The sequence below is a fragment of the Garra rufa genome, chromosome 20, assembly GCF_049309525.1.
Source record: "Garra rufa chromosome 20, GarRuf1.0, whole genome shotgun sequence".
NCBI lineage: Eukaryota > Metazoa > Chordata > Actinopteri > Cypriniformes > Cyprinidae > Garra > Garra rufa.
This window is the reverse complement of record NC_133380.1, coordinates 1386607-1410169: the sequence shown is the minus strand read 5'-3', so window position 1 is coordinate 1410169 and position 23563 is coordinate 1386607. Positions and strand designations below refer to the sequence as shown.

The window sequence follows — 23563 nt, the reverse complement described above, 5'->3', positions numbered from 1 at the left end:
TTGTAAAAAAAAAGTCAGAATTGCGAGATGTAAACTTGTAAAAAAAAAAGTCAGAATTCTGAGATGTAAACTTGTAAAAAAAAGTCAGAATTACGAGATGTAAACTTGTAAAAAAAATAATCAGAATTCTGAGATGTAAACTTGTAAAAAAAAAAAGTCAGAATTCTGAGATGTAAACTTGTAAAAAAAAATCAGAATTCTGAGATGTAAACTTGTAAAAAAAAAAGTCAGAATTCTGAAATGTAAACTTGTAAAAAAAAAGTCAGAATTACGAGATGTAAACTTGTAAAAAAAAAGTCCGAATTCTGAGATGTAAACTTGTAAAAAAAAAAGTCAGAATTCTGAAATGTAAACTTGTAAAAAAAAAGTCAGAATTACGAGATGTAAACTTGTAAAAAAAAAGTCAGAATTGCGAGATGTAAACTTGTAATAAAAAAAAGTCAGAATTCTGAGATGTAAACTTGTAAAAAAAAGTCAGAATTACGAGATGTAAACTTGTAAAAAAAAAAGTCCGAATTCTGAGATGTAAACTTGTAAAAAAAAAAGTCCGAATTCTGAGATGTAAACTTGTAATAAAAAAAAGTCAGAACTGCGAGATGTAAACTTGTAAAAACAACTCGTATTTTTGTTTGAAAGCATCTTGATGAATTTGTTTCATCTTTTGTCTTCTCAAGATGTTAACTGATGGACTGGAGTGGTGTGGATTAGGGGTGGCACGGTACATGGAAAAAACCGAACTGAGACGAGCGAACTGAACGGTTCGGTTTTTTTCCACACCACTCCAGTCCATCAGTTAACATCTTGCGTGTGTGCGTCACACAGTTCAACGCACGCGCAATGTAGCCTCGTGCACGTAGTGAGTGTCCTTTTTGCACGAAATAAGAGGTGTGTGTGGACATACAGACAGTAAAAGTGGAGTGCTGCAGGTTACGTCACGTGTAGAAATGGCAAGTTGGAGAGAGAAGGAAGGCTGCCGGAGTTGGAGGATGCGCCAGCGTCGTATAAGGGGCCGTTCACATGTAGCGTCTTTTGCACGCTCATGTTCGTTATTTCAAATGTGGACGCGCGGTATGCGCGCTCATAATGGAAGTGCTGGAAATGGAAATTAAGCTGTATATCATATGCTGAAGTACATTTCTGGAGTGTTAAAGATTAAAAGAAAAAAATGACAACAACCGTACAGAACCGAAAACCGTGACCGTAAAACCGTGATACAAACCGAACCGTGGGTTTTGTGAACCGTGCCACCCCTAGTGTGGATTATTGTGATGTTTTTATCAGCTGTTTGGACTCTCATTCTGACGGCACCCATTCACTGTAGAGGATCCATTGGTGACACAGTGATGGAATGACACATGTCTACAAATCTGATGAACAAACAAACCCATCCTAATCTGGGATGGTCTGAGGGTAGATGATCCATGATCTCACTGTCGTGTGATGTGTTCTGGTCAATCAGCTGATATCTGGCTTCATTTAGATCATCAGCCGTTGCAAAATGTGTCAGATTATCAGAAGCGTGTCTGTTCTGATGGTTATTGACAGTCAGTGGATGAAGCTCATCTTTGGTTTTTAGCAGCTATTCAGTCTGCATCTCATCTGCGCACCAAGGTTGTATGTATTTGATAAATACAGTAAAAACAGTCAAATATTATTATCATTTATAATAGCTGTTTTCTGTCAATAGACACTGCCACTCAAAATCTTGGGATCAGTTAGATTTTTTAAAGTACTTTGTTATTTTATGTTATTTTATGTTATTATGTATATTGAATGTTATTTGCTCATTTTAATTTGACATGCTTTATTTAACTTTTAATAAGTGTTTTATTTTAATACATTTTATGTTTACTTTTTTTAAAACTTTTATTTATGTTATTTAATTTTAATAAGTGTTTTCTACAGTTATTTACTCATTTTAATTTGACCTACTCATGCCGAAAATTTAGCTTTGATCACAGAAATAAATTATATTTTAATATATATTCACACAGAAAACAGCTGTTTTAAATAGTAATAATATTTGATATTTTTTACAGTATGTTTGATTTAATAAATCCGGCCTTGGTGAGCAGAAGAGACTATAATGCAGTGTATTATTGGCAAATAGACACAAGATGATGTCAGGATGAGCAGATATCAGCTGGTGTGTGTGTGTGTGTGTGTGTGTGTGTGTGTGTGTGAGGCTCAAGGCTGATTGTGAGGAAACCCATTACAGATCTTAGATGATCGGAGACATGTTTGTGCAATAAGAGCTGATCAAAGCCAGACGGCCCTTCTGGAGCTTCCTTTTTCTAAGGACTTGAGTTTTTGACTTTCACAAACTAACCAGTAAAAGGATCTCTATCTCACACACACACACACACACACACACACACACACTCTGTCTCTGTCAGCGTACTGTACTCTACATTCCTGTAAATAGCAGCATGCCGTGGTGCCGCCGCAGGAATGCTGGGAAAGGCGAGTCATGTGACGTGAGAGCGTCTGACACGCGTGAGAACAGAAAGCAAAAGGAAACTCTGTGTTTGACGAGCGCCGCTGAGGACTGTGGGTCGTTCGCTGACTCCTGTCAACATTCAGATGATTGGGTTTCGTCTTGAGCGGAAAGTTATAGATGTGTAATATTGTCCGTCATAATAGTTATCAGCAATGACTTACTAATTACTTTAGTAAGAGCTTTTATTTTAGTTTTTATTTCAAAATAATTTCTTAATTTATTTTAACATTTGTCATTTAATAAATATTTTACTTTGATTAATTTTTTTGACTATTACATTTGTATGATTTACATTTGAATTAACTTGTGTCTTTAGATTTTTTTGTTTTATTTAAAAGATATAATATAAATATACTTATTTTAATTTTACTTTTGCAAAAATTGAATTTGTTCTTAGTGCTTTTAAAAAAAAATTGCATTTCTTTACTATATTAAATGTAAATATATTGTGCATATACATATTATTTAATTAACTTAATGAGTGTTTTTGCATTCATGTACATTTTGCAATTTGGAAGTTTAATTTTATTTCATTTACATTTTTTAAATTATTTTATTTAATTAATTACTGTTTTGAATTTACATTTGTGATTGAATTAACTTTTAACTAAAAGTTTTTTTTACTCTACATTTGTATAATTTAAGTATTTTATTTAGATTTTTTATTTCACAATTTACATTTATATTTAATTTTAATAAATGTTTTTTGGAGTTATTTGCTTATTTTAATTTGAGATTCATGCTTGCTTTAACTTTAAATAAGTGTTTTATTTTAATAAGTTTTAATAAGTTTTTGTTTTTACTTTTGAATTTGTGTGATGTAAGTATTTAATTTAGATTTAGATATATATTATTTAATAAGTGTTCTAATTTGACATATTTATGCTTTAACTTTAAGTGTTTTATTTTAATAAGTTTTAATAGTTTTTTACTCTTACATTTGTATGATTTTAATATTAAGGTTTTTATTTTACAATTTACCATATGATTTAATTTTAATTAAATGTGTTTTTTGCAGTTATTTACTCATTTTAATTTTACATATTTATGCTTTATTTAACTTTAAGTGTTTTATTTTAGTAAGTTTTAATACATTTTTTTTTTTCACTTTTCATTTGTATGATTTAATTTACATATTTTATTTATTTAATTTAATTTTTTTTTTTTTTTTTTTTATTTATCTTGCAATATTTACATTTGTAATTTTATTTTGACTGGTTTTTATGTTTTAATTTGTCATGTTTGTGATTAATTTTTATCTTTCCGTGTGCTGATGAACCCAGATCTCGATGTATGTGAGATGTGAGATAGTGTTTTCTGATTGTGAGTTTTATTGGTGTCTCGCTTGTGTTTCTTGCCCCAGTGACCCGAGTGTGTTTGTGCATGAGCTTCTGACGTCAGGCCTGTACTATGGTACAGTAGGGTAAAGTGTGTGTGATCACAGTCAAACTCCTATCATACGTGAGAAGTGGAGACATACACACATATATATACATGATGTCTGTCAATCACTCCTCTGATGGAGTGATTGACAGCTGTCCGTCACTCTGCTGTGGTGTTTTAGTGAGTATTGTATATTTCTACAGACGTCACACTCTCGAGATTGACTTGAGGAACTGAGTGTGTGTTTTGTTTGAGCGATGTCTCAACAGGAAGATGTCCTCAGGCATGTTTCACTAGAATACCCACAATCCCTCACATGCTGGATTACACTGCGTTTGTAAAAATATCTTATTATGAAGTCAGGTGTGAGTGAAAATAAAGACACTTGTCTGATTCGAGACGTGTTATTTTAGTATCATTCAATTACTATTATAGTTTTCATTAATTTTAATTATATTTTCTGTTTTCAGTTTGGCTTAAGTTACAGGTTTAGTGTTTTTTTGTGTGTTTTTGTGATTTTGTTGTTTCTAAGATTTTACTCACTTTAATTTCACGTGTTTTATTATGATTTATGATGATACAATTTATTTTGATTTTATTTTTAAATAACTTATTTTAACTTTAAGTGTTTGTGTTGTTTATATTTTGTAATTATTTATTTAATATAGATATTCATGATTTAGGTTTTACCAAGTGTTTTATTATATTTTTTTGTTACATTTTTATGGTTTTAATTTAGTAACTGCTTTGTTTTTTTATATTTTACAAGTATTTATTTTATATTTAAATTTTTATGATTTAATTTTTAGTAACTGCTTTGTTGTTTTTATTTCACAATTATTAATTTTATTTTTACATTTTTGTTTTATTTTTTAGTAGCTGTTTAATGTCTTATTTTACTTTTTATTTTTTATTATTGAATTTTTAGTAACTGCTTTGTTTTTTTATTTTACAATTATTTATTTTACATTTACATTTTTATGATTTCATTTTTTAGTAACTGCTTTGTTTTTTATTTCGCAGGTATTTATTTTACTTTTTACATTTTTATGATTTCATTTTTAGTAACTGTTTTATGTCTTGTATTTTACAACTATTATATAACATTTTTTATGATTTCATTTTAAGTAACAGTTTTATGGCTTGTAAAAAAAATCATTTTTATGATATCATTTTTTAGTAACTCTTTTATTTGACAAAAATTTATTTAATTTTTATATATTTAATTTTTAGTAACAAGTATTTTTTTACATTTTTATGATTTTGTTTTTAGTAAGTCATTAGTTTTTTATTTTAAAAGTATTTATAATTTTTTAAATTTTTATGATTTAATTTAAAGTAACTGTTTTATGTCTTGTAAAAAAGAATATATATATTTGTTTATGATTTAAGTTTTTAGTAACGGCTTTTTATTTTACACGTATGTATTTATTTTATATTATTATTTCATTTTGAGTAACAAGTTTTTTTTCTGATTATTTTTCTGATTTTGTTTTTAGTAAGTCATTTGTTTTTATTTTAAAAGTATTATTATTATTTTTTTTCATTTTTATGATTTCGTTTTAGTAACTGTTTTATTTAAAAAAAAAAAGAATTCATTTTTACCATTTCATTTTTAGTAGTTATTTTATTTTTAAATTATTATTTAATTTTAGTAACTGTTTTATGTCTTTTATTTGACCTTTTTATTTGTATGATTTCATTTTTAGTCACTGCTTTGTTTTTTATTTTACATGTATTTATTTTATTTTGAGTAACAAGTTTTTTTTTCTGATTATTTTTCTGATTTTGTTTTTAGTAAGTCATTTGTTTTTTATTTTAAAAGTATTTATTAATTTATTTATTTTTTTTACATTTTTATGATTTCGTTATTAGTAACTGTTTTATTTTTTTTCTAAAAATTTTTATTTTTATTTTTACCATTTCATTTTTAGTAGTTATTTTATTTTTACATTATTATTTAATTTTAGTAACTGTTTTGTCTTTTATTTGACCTTTTTATTTTTATGATTTCATTTTTAGTCACTGCTTTGTTTTTTATTTTACATGTATTTATTTTATTTTTTACATTTTATGATAACATTTTTAGTAAGTAGTTTTGTCTTTTATTTTAGATTTTATTGTATTAACTGATTCTTTTTTTTACTTTAAAATTGTTCATTTTATTTTTACATTTTTTATTTTCACATATATATATTTTTGACATGATTTAGTGATTTCCTAATGATATGTGTGTGTTTCAGGTGCTGAATCAGGTGCACCCGAAGCTGTCGTCCCAGCAGGAGGCGCTGCAGTACATCGAGGGCCTGATCCTGGTGCTGCTCAACACTCTCTGTCAGGCTCAGCCGCGCACCGTACAGGATGTGGAGGTGAACCTCTGACTTTCTTCTGTTAAACTAAACACACTCAGTCAGGCTGATCACAATCACCACCTCACCATCAGAGCAGCACAGGAGGAGCCATACTTCGGCTCTATTAGTGGCACATTAGAAAATGTACAATGGAAAAATAAAATGTATGACATTCTGCACACAAATATTGTGCAGCACAACTGTTTTCAACATTGCTAATAATCAGAAATGTTTGTTGAGCAGCAAATCAGTATATTAGAATGATTTCTGAAGCGTCATGTGATCTGAAGACTGGAGTAATGATGCTGAAAATTCAGCTTTGATCACTGGAATAAATTACATTTGACTGTATATACACATAGAAAACAGCTGTTTTAAACTCTAAAAACATTTTAGAATTTTTACAGTATTTTTAGTGAAATAAATGCAGACTTGTTGTTGACTAACGCTGTGTTTGGTTGTTGCTCACAGACGGCGCTGTGAGACGCTCAGGTGCTTTAGTTTGTGCTGTAGATCATGTTAAACCGTCAGCTGGTTTATCATGCTCAGATCCCTACGCTTGTTCTCTGATTTTAGATTCCTTTATCATCCTCCTCGTCCTTCATCACAGCCCTGACTCTCATCCTCCTCCTCCTCCTCCTGTTCTCTCTGTTGTTGTGTTGTTTTGAAGAAGCGTCCGTTCATCTCAGTGTTTGATGGTGTGAGGCTCCACATGTGTTCTGTGTTCCTCCTCACGTGTGTTGTGCTGTTGTTCAGGAGCGTGTGCAGAGGAGTTTCCCGCACCCCATCGAGAAATGGGCCATCGCAGACGCTCAGGCCGCTATCGAGAAGAGGAAGAGGAGGAACCCGCTAGCGCTGCCCGTCGACAAGATCCACCCGCTCCTCAAGGTAAAGCGCTCAGAAAACATGCGGCTCGTTTCATTATGTCATTATTGATCAAGTCAGTTTTTTTGCATGTGTTTTTGTTAGCATCATATTTGCTCCATCAGGGTTTATTGCTCATATATACTGATAGAGTGAGAATATGGAGCTTAGTTTTATGCAGAGACTCAAACTGAGCAAAAATATACAATTTGGTTCACATTCTGAGACTTGTAGAAATATTAAGTAATAGTAATATTAGGATTTGACAGCAAAACAGGTGTTTGGAGTCTGCAGTAGTTTTTCAGCACTAGCAGTTGTTGCCCAGATGAGGGCGCTGACACTTCTGTGACTCCACACACTTCCTGTTTGTTGTGATGAATGAATAAAGTGAGCGTGTGGTCATGTGATGGTGTGACACTGAGGTCTCTGTTCTGTCCTGCAGGAGGTTCTGGGTTATAAGATCGATCATCAGGTGTCGGTGTACATCGTGGCGGTGCTGGAGTACATCTCTGCCGATATACTGAAGCTGGCCGGAAACTACGTGCGAAACATTCGCCATTATGAGATCTCGCAGCAGGACATCACTGTGGCCATGTGTGCCGATAAGGTACGACCCAATGCACGGCTGCACCTTTCGGGGTAAAAATATAGGGGTGTTTTTCTGATAAAAAAATTAGATTAAGAAAGTAGTGCTGCATAATTTGACTTTTAATTAATATAATAAAATAATTAATTATTTTTCATTATGTTGTTGTTATTATTATAATAATAATAATAATAATAATAATAAGTATTTAAATAATAGTAATACACATTAATAATACAATATTATTAACAATAATAGTATTTAAAAAAAAAAAAAAATTAAGTTAAAAATGTTTGAATTAAATGATTCATAATTTTTAAATTGTCTATTTTCTTAATACTATTACGTAATAAACTAAATATAAGTCTAAAAACTAAATAAGAAATATTGCAATGTTATAAAACAAATATTTGAGAAAAATAATTATAATAATTATTTTAAAGTGTTTTTTTCTATTAAAATAATGATATTTTAATAATACACATTACTATCAATATTTGTATTATTAATATTAAATATAAAAAATGTATACTTTTTAAATAGAAAAATCAGAAAAAAATTACTAAATGAATTAAAATACTTTATATTTTTTAATGAAAACAACAATATATTTTTTTAAAATCTTAAGATCTTAATGATTCATTAATAATATTAGATAATAAAAAAATATAAAATAAAAGTAGTAATCTTTATTTAAAAAATGTTTTATTGGATGATAATAATAATTATCACTATTATTATTATTATTATTATTATTAATATTAATATTATTATTATTACTAAATAAAAAATATATGAAATAAAAACAAAATAAAAAATAATTACAATATTTCACTGTAAAGCAACAAATATTTGAGAAAAATATTATTTATTTATATTATTATTTATATTATAGTTTTATTAAAATAAAACGTTTTAAATCAGAAAAAATGTTAAAAAATATTTAAAATATATAATTAAAACAATGTTAATTTGAAAAAAATATTATTTTCTAATATTACATCATAAAAAAGCTAAATAAAATGAAGCAAAATAAGAAATTACTATTATAATATTCCACTGTAAAAAAAAAAAGTTTCAAGAAAATATATATTAGTAATCTTTATTTTTTAAATATTTTTATTGAATAATAATAATGATTATTATTACTGCTAAATAAAAAAAAAGCAAAAACAAAATGTTAAACAACAAATATTTGAGAAATAAAAATAATAATTAAATATTATTATTTTAAAGTGATGTGTTTTACTAAAAATAATAATATTTTAAAACGAATTGTTAATAATAGTTTTATTATTACTATTAAATAATAGTAAATTAAAAATACTTAAAATATATTACAAAAATGAGTATTTATTTATACTGTTATAATAATTGTATTTCACAACAGAACTGTATAATGGCGCTATATGTCTTAACGTCTTCATTTTGAGAAGTTGACTCCGGCTGCTGTGGCTGTGTTTGCAGGTGCTGATGGACATGTTCCACCAGGTGGAGGAGGACATCAGCGTGTTTCCTCTGATGGACGAGGAGCCGTCGGCGGCGGAGGAGCAGACGTACTACGATCTGGTGAAGGCCTTCATGGCGGAGGTGCGGCAGTATCTGCGCGACCTCAACCTCATCATCAAGGTGTTCCGCGAGCCCTTCGCCTCCAACGCCATGCTGTTCTCTCCTCACGTGAGTCCCGCTCCTCTTCCTCACGCTCCTCCTGCTCCAGCGGCGGACTGACCTGCGTATGTGTGTTCCTGCAGGACGTGGAGAACATCTTCAGCCGGATCGTGGACATCCATGAGGTGACGGTGAAGCTGCTGGGGCTGATCGAGGACACGGTGGAGATGACGGACGAGGGCAGTCCTCATCCGCTGGTGGGCAGCTGCTTCGAGGACCTCGCTGAGGTCAGACACTCATATGCAATATTTTTATGAGAAATTATTATTTTATATAGCGACATCTCAAAGGATGCAATGAATTTGATTTTTTTTTTTAGCAAAGTGCAAGTACTGCAGTCAGACCTAAAGACCTAAAACTTTTTATTTGAATTTTTATAATAATAATAATTATTATTATTTATAACAATAATAAAATAAAATCAGTAATATTAAAATTTATGGTAAATTATTTAGTTTTTTCAACCTTTTATTAATAATAATATTTGTAAAAATTTAATTGTTTTATTTAATATTATAATTTATAATAGTTAACTGTTATTAATTCATAATAATAATTTAATTTACTTGATTTATTAATATTTAAATATAACTGTTTTAATGTTGTAATAATGTAATTAATTATATTTTATAATATCATAGTTTATAATAAGCTGTAAATGTTTATTTAATTTCATATTAGTATTACAATTTAATATTACAATTATAACTGTTTTAATATATATTAATAATGTAATTAATCTGATTTATTAAAAAATATAATAAATTATGTATTTGTTTAATATTAATGTTACAATTTATAAAAACTTTTATTGTTATTATTTATAACAATAACAAAAAACAATATTATAATTTATAATAATTTATTTTAATTTTTAATATTTTATTAGTAATAGTAGCAATTATTTAATTTATTCAGTTGTTAATTAATAATTATTTATTTACTTGATTTATTATTAATATTAAAATTAAATTTTTTTTTATAGTAAATGTACTTAATAGTAAAAATTTATAATATTTAATTATTTAATTTAATAATAACATTATGATTTGTAATAACTTTAATTATTACTTTAATTTAATAATAATGATCATGATGATTATTATTATTTAACAGTAACATTACAATTTATAATAAATTACTTTTTTTACTTTATATTAGTACTAATTTAATTTTTAATATCATTTAATATATTTTATCATAATTATAATTTAATGTATGTAATTATAATTTTTAATTATTTATTACATTATTTATAATAATACTAATAAAAATGCAATTATTTAACTGCTTGATCTGATTCTGATTCATTATTGATTATAATAGCAATTTTTAATACTTTTTAAAATAATGTAATATTTTATTTAATAATAATAATAATATTAATATTTGTAAAAATTGTATTGTTAATTAATAATAAATTATACATTTATATTCAAATTCTGCATTATTTATATTTATATTGTATTTATATTCTACATTTCTATAAAAAAAATGAATATTTCTTACTGAAGTCTTATTGATCCCAAACTTTTGAACAGCAGTGTAAATGTATGGTAAGGTAAGAAGATTTTATTTTTGCGTAACAGTGATAACAGTAGCAGTGATGTTGGCAAAATCTTGTTGTTTTGGAGTTGATGTAATGTTAGATGATTGAAGTGTGGCATGTTCCCACGGTCGCTCTCCCAGTGTCTGACCCTGTGTTTGAGGCGCGTGTAACAATGGAGGTGAGCGGGCGCAGGCGTGCCGCGTGTCATTGATTAACTGTGGGGTGTGGGCCATTTTCAGGAGCTGGCCTTTGACCCCTATGAGACGTACGCACAGGACATCCTGCGCAGCGGATTCCACGACCACTTCCTGAGTCAGCTGTCCAAACCTGGAGCGGCCATCTACCTGCAGGTCAGAGACACACACACACACACACACACACACACACACACACACACACACACACACACACACACACACACACACAGCATTTAGACTTAATATTAATATTAATTAATATTCCGACTTTATTCTCGTAGTATTCCGACTTTATTCTCGTAACATTCTGACTTTATTCTCGTAGTATTCCGACTTTATTCTCGTAATATTCCGACTTTATTCTCGTAACATTCCGACTTTATTCTCGTAGTATTTCGACTTTATTCTCGTAGTATTCCGACTTTATTCTCGTAATATTCCGACTTTATTCTCGTAACATTCCGACTTTATTCTCGTAGTATTTCGACTTTATTTTCGTAACATTCCGACTTTATTCTCGTAGTATTCCGACATTATTCTCGTAGTATTTCAACTTTATTCTCGTAGTGTTCCAACTTTATTCTCGTAACATTCTGACTTTATTCTCGTAGTATTCCGACTTTATTCTCGTAATATTCCGACTTTATTCTCGTAATATTCCGACTTTATTCTCGTAACATTCCGACTTTATTCTCGTAGTATTTCGACTTTATTTTCGTAACATTACGACTTTATTCTCGTAGTATTCCGACTTTATTCTCGTAGTGTTCCGACTTTATTCTCGTAGTGTTCCGACTTTATTCTCGTAGTATTCTGACTTTATTCTCGTAACATTCCGACTTTATTCTCGTAGTGTTCCGACTTTATTCTCGTAGTATTCCGACTTTATTCTCGTAGTGTTCCGACTTTATTCTCGTAGTATTCTGACTTTATTCTCGTAACATTCCGACTTTATTCTCGTAACATTCCGACTTTATTCTCGTAGTATTCCGACTTTATTCTCGTAACATTCCGACTTTATTCTCGTAGTGTTCCGACTTTATTCTCGTAGTGTTCCGACTTTATTCTCGTAGTATTCTGACTTTATTCTTGTAACGTTCCGACTTTATTCTCGTAGTGTTCCGACTTTATTCTCGTAGTATTCCGACTTTATTCTCGTAGTGTTCCGACTTTATTCTCGTAGTGTTCCGACTTTATTCTCGTAGTGTTCCGACTTTATTCTCGTAGTGTTCCGACTTTATTCTCGTAATATTCCGACTTTATTCTCGTAATATTCCGACTTTATTCTCGTAACATTCCGACTTTATTCTCGTAGTATTTCGACTTTATTTTCGTAACATTACGACTTTATTCTCGTAGTATTCCGACTTTATTCTCGTAGTGTTCCGACTTTATTCTCGTAGTGTTCCGACTTTATTCTCGTAGTATTCTGACTTTATTCTCGTAACATTCCGACTTTATTCTCGTAGTATTCCGACTTTATTCTCGTAGTGTTCCGACTTTATTCTCGTAGTATTCTGACTTTATTCTCGTAACATTCCGACTTTATTCTCGTAACATTCCGACTTTATTCTCGTAGTATTCCGACTTTATTCTCGTAACATTCCGACTTTATTCTCGTAGTGTTCCGACTTTATTCTCGTAGTGTTCCGACTTTATTCTCGTAGTATTCTGACTTTATTCTTGTAACGTTCCGACTTTATTCTCGTAACGTTCCGACTTTATTCTCGTAGTGTTCCGACTTTATTCTCGTATTCCGACTTTATTCTCGTAGTGTTCCGACTTTATTCTCGTAGTGTTCCGACTTTATTCTCGTAGTGTTCCGACTTTATTCTCGTAGTGTTCCGACTTTATTCTCGTAGTATTCTGACTTTATTCTCGTAGTGTTCCGACTTTATTCTCGTAGTGTTCCGACTTTATTCTCGTAGTGTTCCGACTTTATTCTCGTAGTATTCTGACTTTATTCTCGTAGTGTTCCGACTTTATTCTCGTAGTGTTCCGACTTTATTCTCGTAGTATTCCGACTTTATTCTCGTAACATTCCGACTTTATTCTCGTAGTATTCCGACTTTACACGGCAGTATGGGAACATGACTGTGAATATATGAATATGTGAACATGTCTGTCTTTGTGTTTCAGTCCATCTGTGAAGGGTTCAAAGAGGCTGTACAGTACGTCTTACCACGGTTACTCCTCACGCCCGTCTACCACTGTCTGCATTACTTCGAGATTTTAAAGGCGAGTGTCTCAAATGCTTCCCACAATGCACCTTACTGACTCATACAGTACATCACAAACCAAATGATGCAAAAATAAGTGTTGTTAAGGGTCTGGCCTACATTTGCTCATGTGCTCGTGTGGATGGATCTAGGATCAGTGATTGTGTCTGGAGTCACAAGGATGTGAACATGTGCCTCTTCCAGAGCTCCAGCATTCCCAGCAGCCCTAAGCTGCTTTTCTGGATTCTTTCTGAGGGATTTATGGAGCAGAAATGAACAAATCTCTGCCCGTACAGACCTCTCGTTTACACTGAAGCAGCTGAAATCAGAAATATCTGTTTGCACACATGAGCTGATGAGATAAATGATGATATATGACAGAATTCATGTAGTAGAGACACAAACACACCGAGACTGAAGAAACTTACATCAGTTCAGTTGCAGTACAGGCCAACAAACAGATTTAAGTTCATATTCCAAACATGTTCATTTTAACGTCATTTATTTTAATTAACATATTTAGGATTTAATCAGTTTTAATATGTGTTTTATGATGTTTAATTATGTTTTATTTTTAAATTATTTTTATATATTTTTGATTCAACACATTTTAAATAAGTTGCTGAAATTATTGTTTTTTAAATTTTACATTTATCATTTAATTAATTACGTTTTATTATTTTATTGAATTATTAATTTATGTAATTGTTAGTAGGTGTTTTATTTTGAATTCGCTTTTATTTTTAAATTAATTTTTTACATTTTTGATTTTATTCATTTTTATTTTTTTCTATATTAGATTTGATTTAATACATTTTAAATAAGGTTCTAAAATTATTATGTTTTATTATTTTATTAAATTATAATTTTTTCATTTAATATTTTAATGACGTAATTGTTTTATTTCTATTTGCTTTTTTTTTTTTTAGTTTTTTAGTTTAGTTTTTATTTTTATCACCAACTGAAACCCAGTTTTGAGAAAGTCTAACTTAAAGCATTGTCAAATTAGTCCAAATACTTGCCATCTCTGTCTGCTGACTGTCTGCCTGCTCGTCTACAGCAACTAGAGGAGAAGAGTGAGGATGAGGAGGATAAAGAATGTCTGAAACAGGCCATTACAGCCCTACTGAACCTGCAAAGCAGCATGGAGAGAATCTGCTCAAAGAGCCTCGCCAAGAGACGCCTCAGGTACACACACTAACACACACACACACACACACACACACACACACACACACACTAATGCATACTGGCACACACTAACACACTCATTTACTGTGTTTCCCTCCAAGTTTCAAGTCTCTACGACTTAGTTTTTATATACAGCAACTCTAACCCTAACAGGAAACTTTCTGAATTTTTGCACTTAATTCATTGTATTTATTCGTTTATTTACTTTTTTTTGACATTCTTTTTAAAACTTTTAATAACAGTTTTTTTTTTAAATATAAATTTTTTTAATTGTTAAATATTTAACATCATAATTCAGATGATGTAACATGTTAACATGCTGTTTAGGTTTAAAACTGTTATAGTTGGAGTAATTGGCTGGCCATTGTGTCTCGTCCGTCTCATAAACATACATGTGATGAAAGTGTTTCTCACACACACACACACACACACACACACAAGGGTCTCCACCCATCAGCCCCTCATGTGTTTCCCTCTGACCCTAAAATAGCGTTGAGCGGGACGGGTGGAGGTGAGGGGTCTGTTGCGTCAGGTTTGGGCGTCCCGGCTGTTATTGTTCTCAGAGAGAGAGAGAAAGAATGAGGAGGAAAGCGGCTTTGGACTCACTCTCTCGCTCTCTGAGGGAATCATGAGGATCTGACCTGATTTCTGCCGGTTTTGCGCTGTTGCTCGTGTTTTTGTGGTTTTATGCGTTCGTGTATGTGGAAAGGATGGCTGATCTTACGGTACGTGTCTGTTCCTCATCATTTTCCCATGTTAATGAAGTTATTAACGCGTTTAGACCAGAACAAAGAATCCATCAGCTGTGTCCTGATCATTATGAGCTGTGTTCATCATCTGAGATGATCGTGTTCTGTTGATGAAAAGTTGATTTAGTTGAGCAGAATTGTTTGATTTGAAAAATCATTGCTTTTATTTACTAATGCTGCATTTAGTTTGAGAGTCGAGTGATTTTAGAGTAGTTAAGAGGTTAAATATTTGATGTGCCTGTTGATCAGACGCTCTTAGGAATAGTTCACCCCAAAAAATAAAAATGTGTTGAAAATGTACTCACCCTCAGTCCATCCACAATTAGGATGAGTTTGTTTGTTCATCATATTTGTAGAAATGTGTCATCTGCAGTGAATGGGTGCCAAACAGCTGATCAAAACATCACAATAATCCACACCACTCCAGTCCATCAGTTAACATCTTGAGAAGACAAAAGCTGAAACAAATCCATCGTGAAGATGTTTTTAATTCAGTTCAATCCATAATAACACTTCCTCCAGTGAAAAAAGTGAATAAGGAGAGAAATCTGCACAGATCAAGCACTGTTTAAAACAGCTCTAAACAAATATGTGGCTGGATTTTGATGTGAGAGACAACAGAATATAGACTTTTTCACTGAAGGAAGCATTATTATGGATTATGGACTCGTATTTTAGTTTAAAATCTTAAAAATTATGGATTTGTTTCAGCTTTTGTCTTCTCAAGATGTTAACTGATGGACTGGAGTGGTGTGGATTACTTGTGGATTATTGTGATGTTTTTATCAGCTGTTTGGACTCTCATTCTGAGGGTAATAGTGTAATATTAGTGTAACAGTGTAGTTATTCTCGTAGTATTCCGACTTTATTCTAATAGTATTCCAACTTTATCCTCGTAGTTTTCCAAAAAAAAATTGTGGTATTCCGACTTTATTCTCGTAGTTTTCCGACTTTATTCTCATAGTTTTCCGACTTCATTCTCGTAGTTTTCCGACTTCATTTTTTTAGGATTCCGACACTTCATTCTCGTTGTATTCCGTTTTCATTCTCGTAGTATTCCGACTTTATTCTCATAGTATTCCGACTTTATTCTCATAGTTTTCCCGACTTCATTCTCGTAGTTTTCCGACTTCATTTTTTTAGTATTCCAACACTTCATTCACGTAGTATTCCGTTTTCATTCTCGTAGTATTCCGACTACATTCTCGTAGTATTCCGACACTTCATTTTCGTAGTATTCCGACTTTATTCTCGTAGTATTCCGACTACATTCTCGTTGTATTCCGTTTTCATTCTCGTAGTATTCCGACTTAATTCTCGTAGTATTCCGACTACATTCTCGTAGTATTCCGACACTTCATTTTCGTAGTATTCCGACTTTATTCTCGTAGTATTCCGACTACATTCTCGTAGTATTCCGACACTTCATTTTCGTAGTATTCCGACTTTATTCTCATAGTATTCCGACTTTATTCTCATAGTTTTCCCGACTTCATTCTCGTAGTATTCCGACTTCATTTTTTTAGTATTCCAACACTTCATTCACGTAGTATTCCGTTTTCATTCTCGTAGTTTTCCGACTTCATTTTTTTAGTATTCCAACACTTCATTCACGTAGTATTCCGTTTTCATTCTCGTAGTATTCCGACTTAATTCTCGTAGTATTCCGACTACATTCTCGTAGTATTCCGACACTTCATTTTCGTAGTATTCCGACTTTATTCTCGTAGTATTCCGACTACATTCTCGTAGTATTCCGACACTTCATTTTCGTAGTATTCCGACTTTATTCTCGTAGTATTCCGACTACATTCTTGTAGTATTCCGACACTTCATTTTCGTAGTATTCCGACTTTATTCTCGTAGTATTCCGACTACATTCTCGTAGTATTCCGACACTTCATTTTCGTAGTATTCCGACTTTATTCTCGTAGTATTCCGATTTCATTCTTGTAGTATTCCGACATTTCATTTTCGTAGTATTCCAACTTTATTCTCACAGTATTCTGACTTTATTCACGTAGTATTCCGTTTTCATTCTCGTAGTATTCCGACTTCATTCTCATAGTATTCCGACTTTATTCTCATAGTATTCCAACTTTATTCTCACAGTATTCCGACTTTATTCACGTAGTATTCCGTTTTCATTCTCGTAGTATTCCGACTTCATTCTCATAGTATTCCGACATTTCATTTTCGTAGTATTCCGACTTTATTCTCGTAGAAAATTTACTGACCCTCAGTCCATCTACGATTAGGATGAGTTTTTGTTCATCAGATTTGTAGAAATGTGTCATCAATGGATCTGTAGTGAATGGGTGCCGTCAGAATGAGAGTCCAAACAGCTGATAAAAAACATTACAATAATCCACAAATAATCCACACCACTCCAGTCCATCAGTTGACATATTAACAAGACAAAAGTTGAAACAAATCCATTTTGTCTTCTCAAAATGTTAACTGATGGACTGGAGTGGTGTGGATTATTGTGATGTTTTTATCAGCTGTTTGGACTCTCAGTCTGAGGCTAATAGTGTAATATTAGTGTAACAGTGTAGTGTGGCTCTACTCCAGTGTGTGGCGCTCTACAGTGAGCTGCGGTCATGAGGAGGGACAGTCTACGGTCTCAGCGTGTCCACAAACACACTCAGAAGTAAGACGTCTTTGAGTAGTTCCTCCCTTGTTCCCTTCAATCAGACTCCTGCTCCTACTAAGAAGATCTTAGAGTCCTTCTGAAGGTGTAGAAGTGTGTCTCCTTCAGGTCCTGGAGGGCTGTTGATCTTAAAGCTGATTGGACACTACACTTGTTATGTAAATGTTGGTGACGTTGAGGAACCTCCAGGACTTGGTTTAGTCCTCAGCGCTGTAGACACACACACACACACACACACACACACACACACACACACACACACACACACACACACACACACACACGTGTGAAGAGCAGATTCATCTCCCCTTCCTTCCTCATCCTCACCAGTGATCCTACTGCTTACTTTAGCTTTTCTTTTGATATTTTAATATTTTCCTTTAGTATTTTTTTAGTAGAACTGGGTACTGACATAGATTCACTAATCAATTTGATTCAAAAGCTCTTGATTTTATTCTGATTCCATTTCATTTGGATATATATATAAGGTATAGTACAACAGTCTCTCATCCAGGGTTATTATAGTTTACCAAAAACCATTAAAAAAATGATATTACTTAAAATAAAATAAACTTTTACTAAAATAAAATATAAAAATATAGCTGCAAGCAGGGATTACTGTGCTTTAAGGTTCAAGCGCTTTAGGCATTTAATCACATATGGAAAAAAGACATTATGTAACAAACACAGGTAATTAGAAACTAATAAAAATGAGAAAAACAAATAAATAACAAAGATAAAATTTAAAAAACTAATTAAAAAAACTATAATAGTATTTCAGTTATACTAAAATTAAAAACATTAGTTAATGCGTTAATATAATATTAGGTTAAAATTAACAACAGAGCCCACAATATTAAAATAAAATACTAAACAGCCCTTTTTGATATAATAATCAACAATCAAACAAAAAATGGGTTGTATACAAACATTTAAAAAAAAAATTAAGTCAACTTTATAACAATAGAATCATGTTTCTACTCCAATTTGTTGTTGAAATACAAACATTTAAACAGTGCATGTAATAAACTTTATTTAAACATGCATTAAATGATAAATACAGTCTTCAACATTTAAAGTGGATCAAAAAAGTTCAGACAAGAATGAGTATTGTTTTGGTTTTAGGACAACTTAGATGTTTGAAGGTTTTGATCATGAAGACGTAATACAGTGCATATATCTAAAAAGCTCATTTCTAGACTAAATTTGACTTTCTTTCCTGAGATAAATGTGACTTTGATCTCAAGTTTTACTCACAACTTTCTGCCGTTAAATCACTGATTGATCGATTCCATGATTCAGCAAGTTCTGTTTCTGATGTGTTCATGTTTATTTGCTACGATAACTAGTAGTAAAGAAAAAGAGATTATAGTGATCTGTCACCACACATTAAAGAGCAACAAAACCACATTTACTGATTGAATTTAGTGAAGAATTTGGCATCTGAGATTTTGTTTTATATCAAAAGCAACTAAGCTAATTGTGATTATTAAAGATGCTACACATAAAATCAAGACTAAAAGATTGATATCAGTATTTAAGAATCATCATTATGGTCGAATCGTGACTCTATAGTCAGCCCAGTCATGTTTTTCTGGCGTCGTCTCCTGATGTTTGTCCGTATGGTGTCCCTCAGCGAGTCGGCGTGCCGCTTCTACAGCCAGCAGATGAAGGGCAAACATCTGGCCATCAAGAAGATGAATGAGATCCAGAGGAACATCGACGGCTGGGAGGGCAAAGACATCGGCCAGTGCTGCAACGAGTTCATCATGGAGGGGACGCTGACGCGGGTCGGGGCCAAACACGAGCGCCACATCTTCCTGTTCGACGGCCTCATGATCTGCTGCAAGTCCAACCACGGCCAACCGCGTCTCCCTGGAGCCAGCGCCGCAGAGTACCGCCTCAAGGAGAAGTTCTTAATGAGGAAGGTGGGCAACAAATCCAGTCACGGTTCTGAACGTTTGACCGATTCAGACACAGCAGTGTTGGGGAATGCATCACAAGTAACTTGAGTTACGTAATCAGATTACTTTTTTCAAGCAATTAGAAAATGTCTGAATAGGACGCAAACCTGCAATAATTAAGTGGGTTTGAGAAAGCCAACTTACTAAAATGCTATTTAAACATGTTATTTATTTATTGATCTATCTATCTGTCTTAGCAGCTAGCTTAAGACATGCTATCAGTGTACTAATTCAAGCTAGCAACATTATAATCATGGTGTCAAAAGGGCTAAAACGTGCTAGCAATGTTAAATAATGCAATCAATATGCTAATTATGTTAAAAAACAAGCTAGTGAAATGCTAACTAAATGTTATGCTATTATGCTATTAGCATGCTAATCATGTTACAAACATGCCAGAAACATGATAATCATGTTAAAAACATGTTGACAACATGCTAATCGTGTTAGCAACACATTAATAACATGCAGTTATTGTTAGTAAAATGTTAGTAACTTGTCAGGCTTTCTCATATATAATGAATAAAGCACTGAATAGACATGTAAAAGTAGCTTTAGAAAGAAAATATTTAGATTTAATGTTTATTTAACTAGTTTTTCTTTAAATTGAATATTGAAATATTAATATTATATAATATTGAAATATATATATAAAAAAAAAAAGAAACGACACTCTAAATATGTAACTAAAAGCATCTAAAAGTCAACTTAATGAGTGAGTCATTGAATTATTCAACTGATTTGTTCAAATGGTTGATTTATGAGATATTGAGCACATGGATTAGCCCTAGCCTGGAGGTGATGTTCAAGCACCGCGTTGAAACTAAGCATTCCCGTCACCTTCAACAGGTTCAGATCAACGACAAGGACGATAAGGAGGGCGAGTACCGGCACGCCTTCGAGATCATCCTGAAGGACGGCAACAGCGTGGTGTTCGCGGCCAAATCGGCGGAGGAGAAGAACGGCTGGATGGCGGCGCTGATCTCGCTGCAGTATCGCTCCACACTGGAACGCATGCTGGACACGGCCATGCTGCAGGAGGAGAAGGAGGAGCAGATGAGGCTCCCCGGGGCAGAGGTGTACCGCTTTGCAGAGCCTGACTCCGAGGAGAACGTCGTGTTCGAGGAAAACGTCCAGTCCAAATCTGGCATTCCCATCATCAAAGCCGGAACGGTGCTGAAGCTCATCGAGAGGCTGACCTTCCACATGTACGCTGGTGAGTGAGATCGAATCTGAATGATTTCTCAAGACTGGAGTAACGGTGCTGAAAATTCAGCTTTGATCACAAGAATAAATTACATTTTTACAGTTATTCACTACGACAGTGTTTTTGTGCCACGTAAAAAAAAAATCTAAGATTAGGAAATTAAAGTCGTAATATTTCAAAAATAAAGTCGGAATACTACGAGAATAATGTCGGAATACTACGAGAATAATGTCGGAATACTACGAGAATAAAGTCGAAATATTTCAAGAATACAGTCGGAATACTACGAGAATAAAGTCAAAATATTTCAAGAATACAGTCGGAATACTACGAGAATAAAGTCAAAATATTTCAAGAATACAGTCGGAATACTACGAGAATAAAGTCAAAATATTTCAAGAATACAGTCGGAATACTACGAGAATAAAGTCGGAATTCTACGAGAATAAAGTCGGAATTCTACGAGAATAAAGTCGGAATTCTACGAGAATAAAGTCGGAATTCTACGAGAATAAAGTCGGAATACTACGAGAATAAAGTCGAAATATTTCAAGAATACAGTCGGAATACTACGAGAATAAAGTCGGAATACTACGAGAATAAAGTCGGAATTCTACGAGAATAAAGTCGGAATTCTACGAGAATAAAGTCGGAATTCTACGAGAATAAAGTCGGAATTCTACGAGAATAAAGTCGGAATACTACGAGAATAAAGTCGAAATATTTCTAGAATACAGTCGGAATACTACGAGAATAAAGTCAAAATATTTCAAGAATACAGTCGGAATACTACGAGAATAAAGTCAAAATATTTCAAGAATACAGTCGGAATACTACGAGAATAAAGTCAAAATATTTCAAGAATACAGTCGGAATACTACGAGAATAAAGTCGGAATACTACGAGAATAAAGTCGAAATATTTCAAGAATACAGTTGGAATACTACGAGAATAAAGTCGGAATACTACGAGAATAAAGTCGGAATTCTACGAGAATAAAGTCGGAATTCTACGAGAATAAAGTCGGAATTCTACGAGAATAAAGTCGGAATACTACGAGAATAAAGTCGAAATATTTCAAGAATACAGTCGGAATACTACGAGAATAAAGTCGGAATACTACGAGAATAAAGTCGGAATACTACGAGAATAAAGTCGGAATACTACGAGAATAAAGTTGAAATACTACGAGAATAAAGTCGGAATACTACGAGAATAAAGTCGGAATACTACGAGAATAAAGTTGAAATACTACGAGAATAAAGTCGGAATACTACGAGAATAAAGTCGGAATACTACGAGAATAAAGTCGGAATTCTACGAGAATAAAGTCGGAATTCTACGAGAATAAAGTCGGAATTCTACGAGAATAAAGTCGGAATTCTACGAGAATAAAGTCGGAATTCTACGAGAATAAAGTCGGAATTCTACGAGAATAAAGTCGGAATTCTACGAGAATAAAGTCGGAATACTACGAGAATAAATTCGAAATATTTCAAGAATAAAGTCGAAATACTACAAGAATAAAGCGGAAATACTACGAGAATAAAGTCGGAATACTACGAGAATAAAGTCGGAATACTACGAGAATAAAGTCGGAATACTATGAGAATAAAGTCGGAATACTACGAGAATAAAGTCGGAATTCTACGAGAATAAAGTCTGAATTCTACGAGAATAAAGTCTGAATTCTACGAGAATAAAGTCTGAATTCTACGAGAATAAAGTCTGAATTCTACGAGAATAAAGTCGGAATTCTACGAGAATAAAGTCGGAATTCTACGAGAATAAAGTCGGAATACTACGAGAATAAATTCGAAATATTTCAAGAATAAAGTCGAAATACTACAAGAATAAAGCGGAAATACTACGAGAGTAAAGTCGGAATATTTGGAGAATAAAGTCGGAATATTTCAAGAATAAAGTCGAAATACTACAAGAATAATGCGGAAATACTACGAGAGTAAAGTCGGAATTAAAAGAATAATTACGACTTTAATCTCGTAATCTTAGATTTTTACTTTTTTTTTTTACTTTTTTTTCCGTGGCACTAAAATGCTGTCATAGAAAACAGCTGTTTTAAACAGCAATGATATTTGACAATTTTTACAGTATTTTTGTATTAAATAAATGCAGCCTTGGTGAGCAGAAGACACGTCCTTTAAAAACATTTGTTCCAAAAGTGATTGTTCCAAAACTGTCTGGTTTTGCATGTTCTTCTGCTGTATTTTGTGCAGTCAGTAGTTTCTCCACTGTACAGGCTGCTAATGCGCATTACTGATGTATTTCACAACCTCAAGACTCAACAACAACAACAGCAGCGGCAGCACCGTGAGCTCAGATCCCGTCCCACTGAAGCCTCGTCCGCTTTCTGCTCGTTCCTCAGCATCTGTAAACATTGGGCTGCTTTACGTCACAGATCACAGTTTGATGACCTGTTTTGTTTCAGCACCGATAACACAACTAGAGCTGATAAGAGACA

At 32.4% G+C, this 23563-nt stretch overlaps 1 protein-coding gene across 2 annotated transcripts in view; it reads left to right on the top strand.

The window, feature by feature from the left end:
* The window catches only part of sos1 (son of sevenless homolog 1 (Drosophila)), a 59787-nt gene that overhangs the window by 6326 nt on the left and 29898 nt on the right, over positions 1-23563 (top strand). For both annotated transcript variants that reach the window (XM_073825296.1, XM_073825295.1), the window contains exons 2-11: positions 6127-6252; positions 6991-7122; positions 7541-7705; positions 9152-9361; positions 9436-9579; positions 11141-11251; positions 13238-13336; positions 14378-14505; positions 19547-19838; positions 20724-21090. In XM_073825296.1, coding sequence (XP_073681397.1) covers positions 6127-6252; positions 6991-7122; positions 7541-7705; positions 9152-9361; positions 9436-9579; positions 11141-11251; positions 13238-13336; positions 14378-14505; positions 19547-19838; positions 20724-21090 — 1774 coding nt within the window. The remainder of the gene's footprint in view (positions 1-6126; positions 6253-6990; positions 7123-7540; positions 7706-9151; positions 9362-9435; positions 9580-11140; positions 11252-13237; positions 13337-14377; positions 14506-19546; positions 19839-20723; positions 21091-23563) is intronic.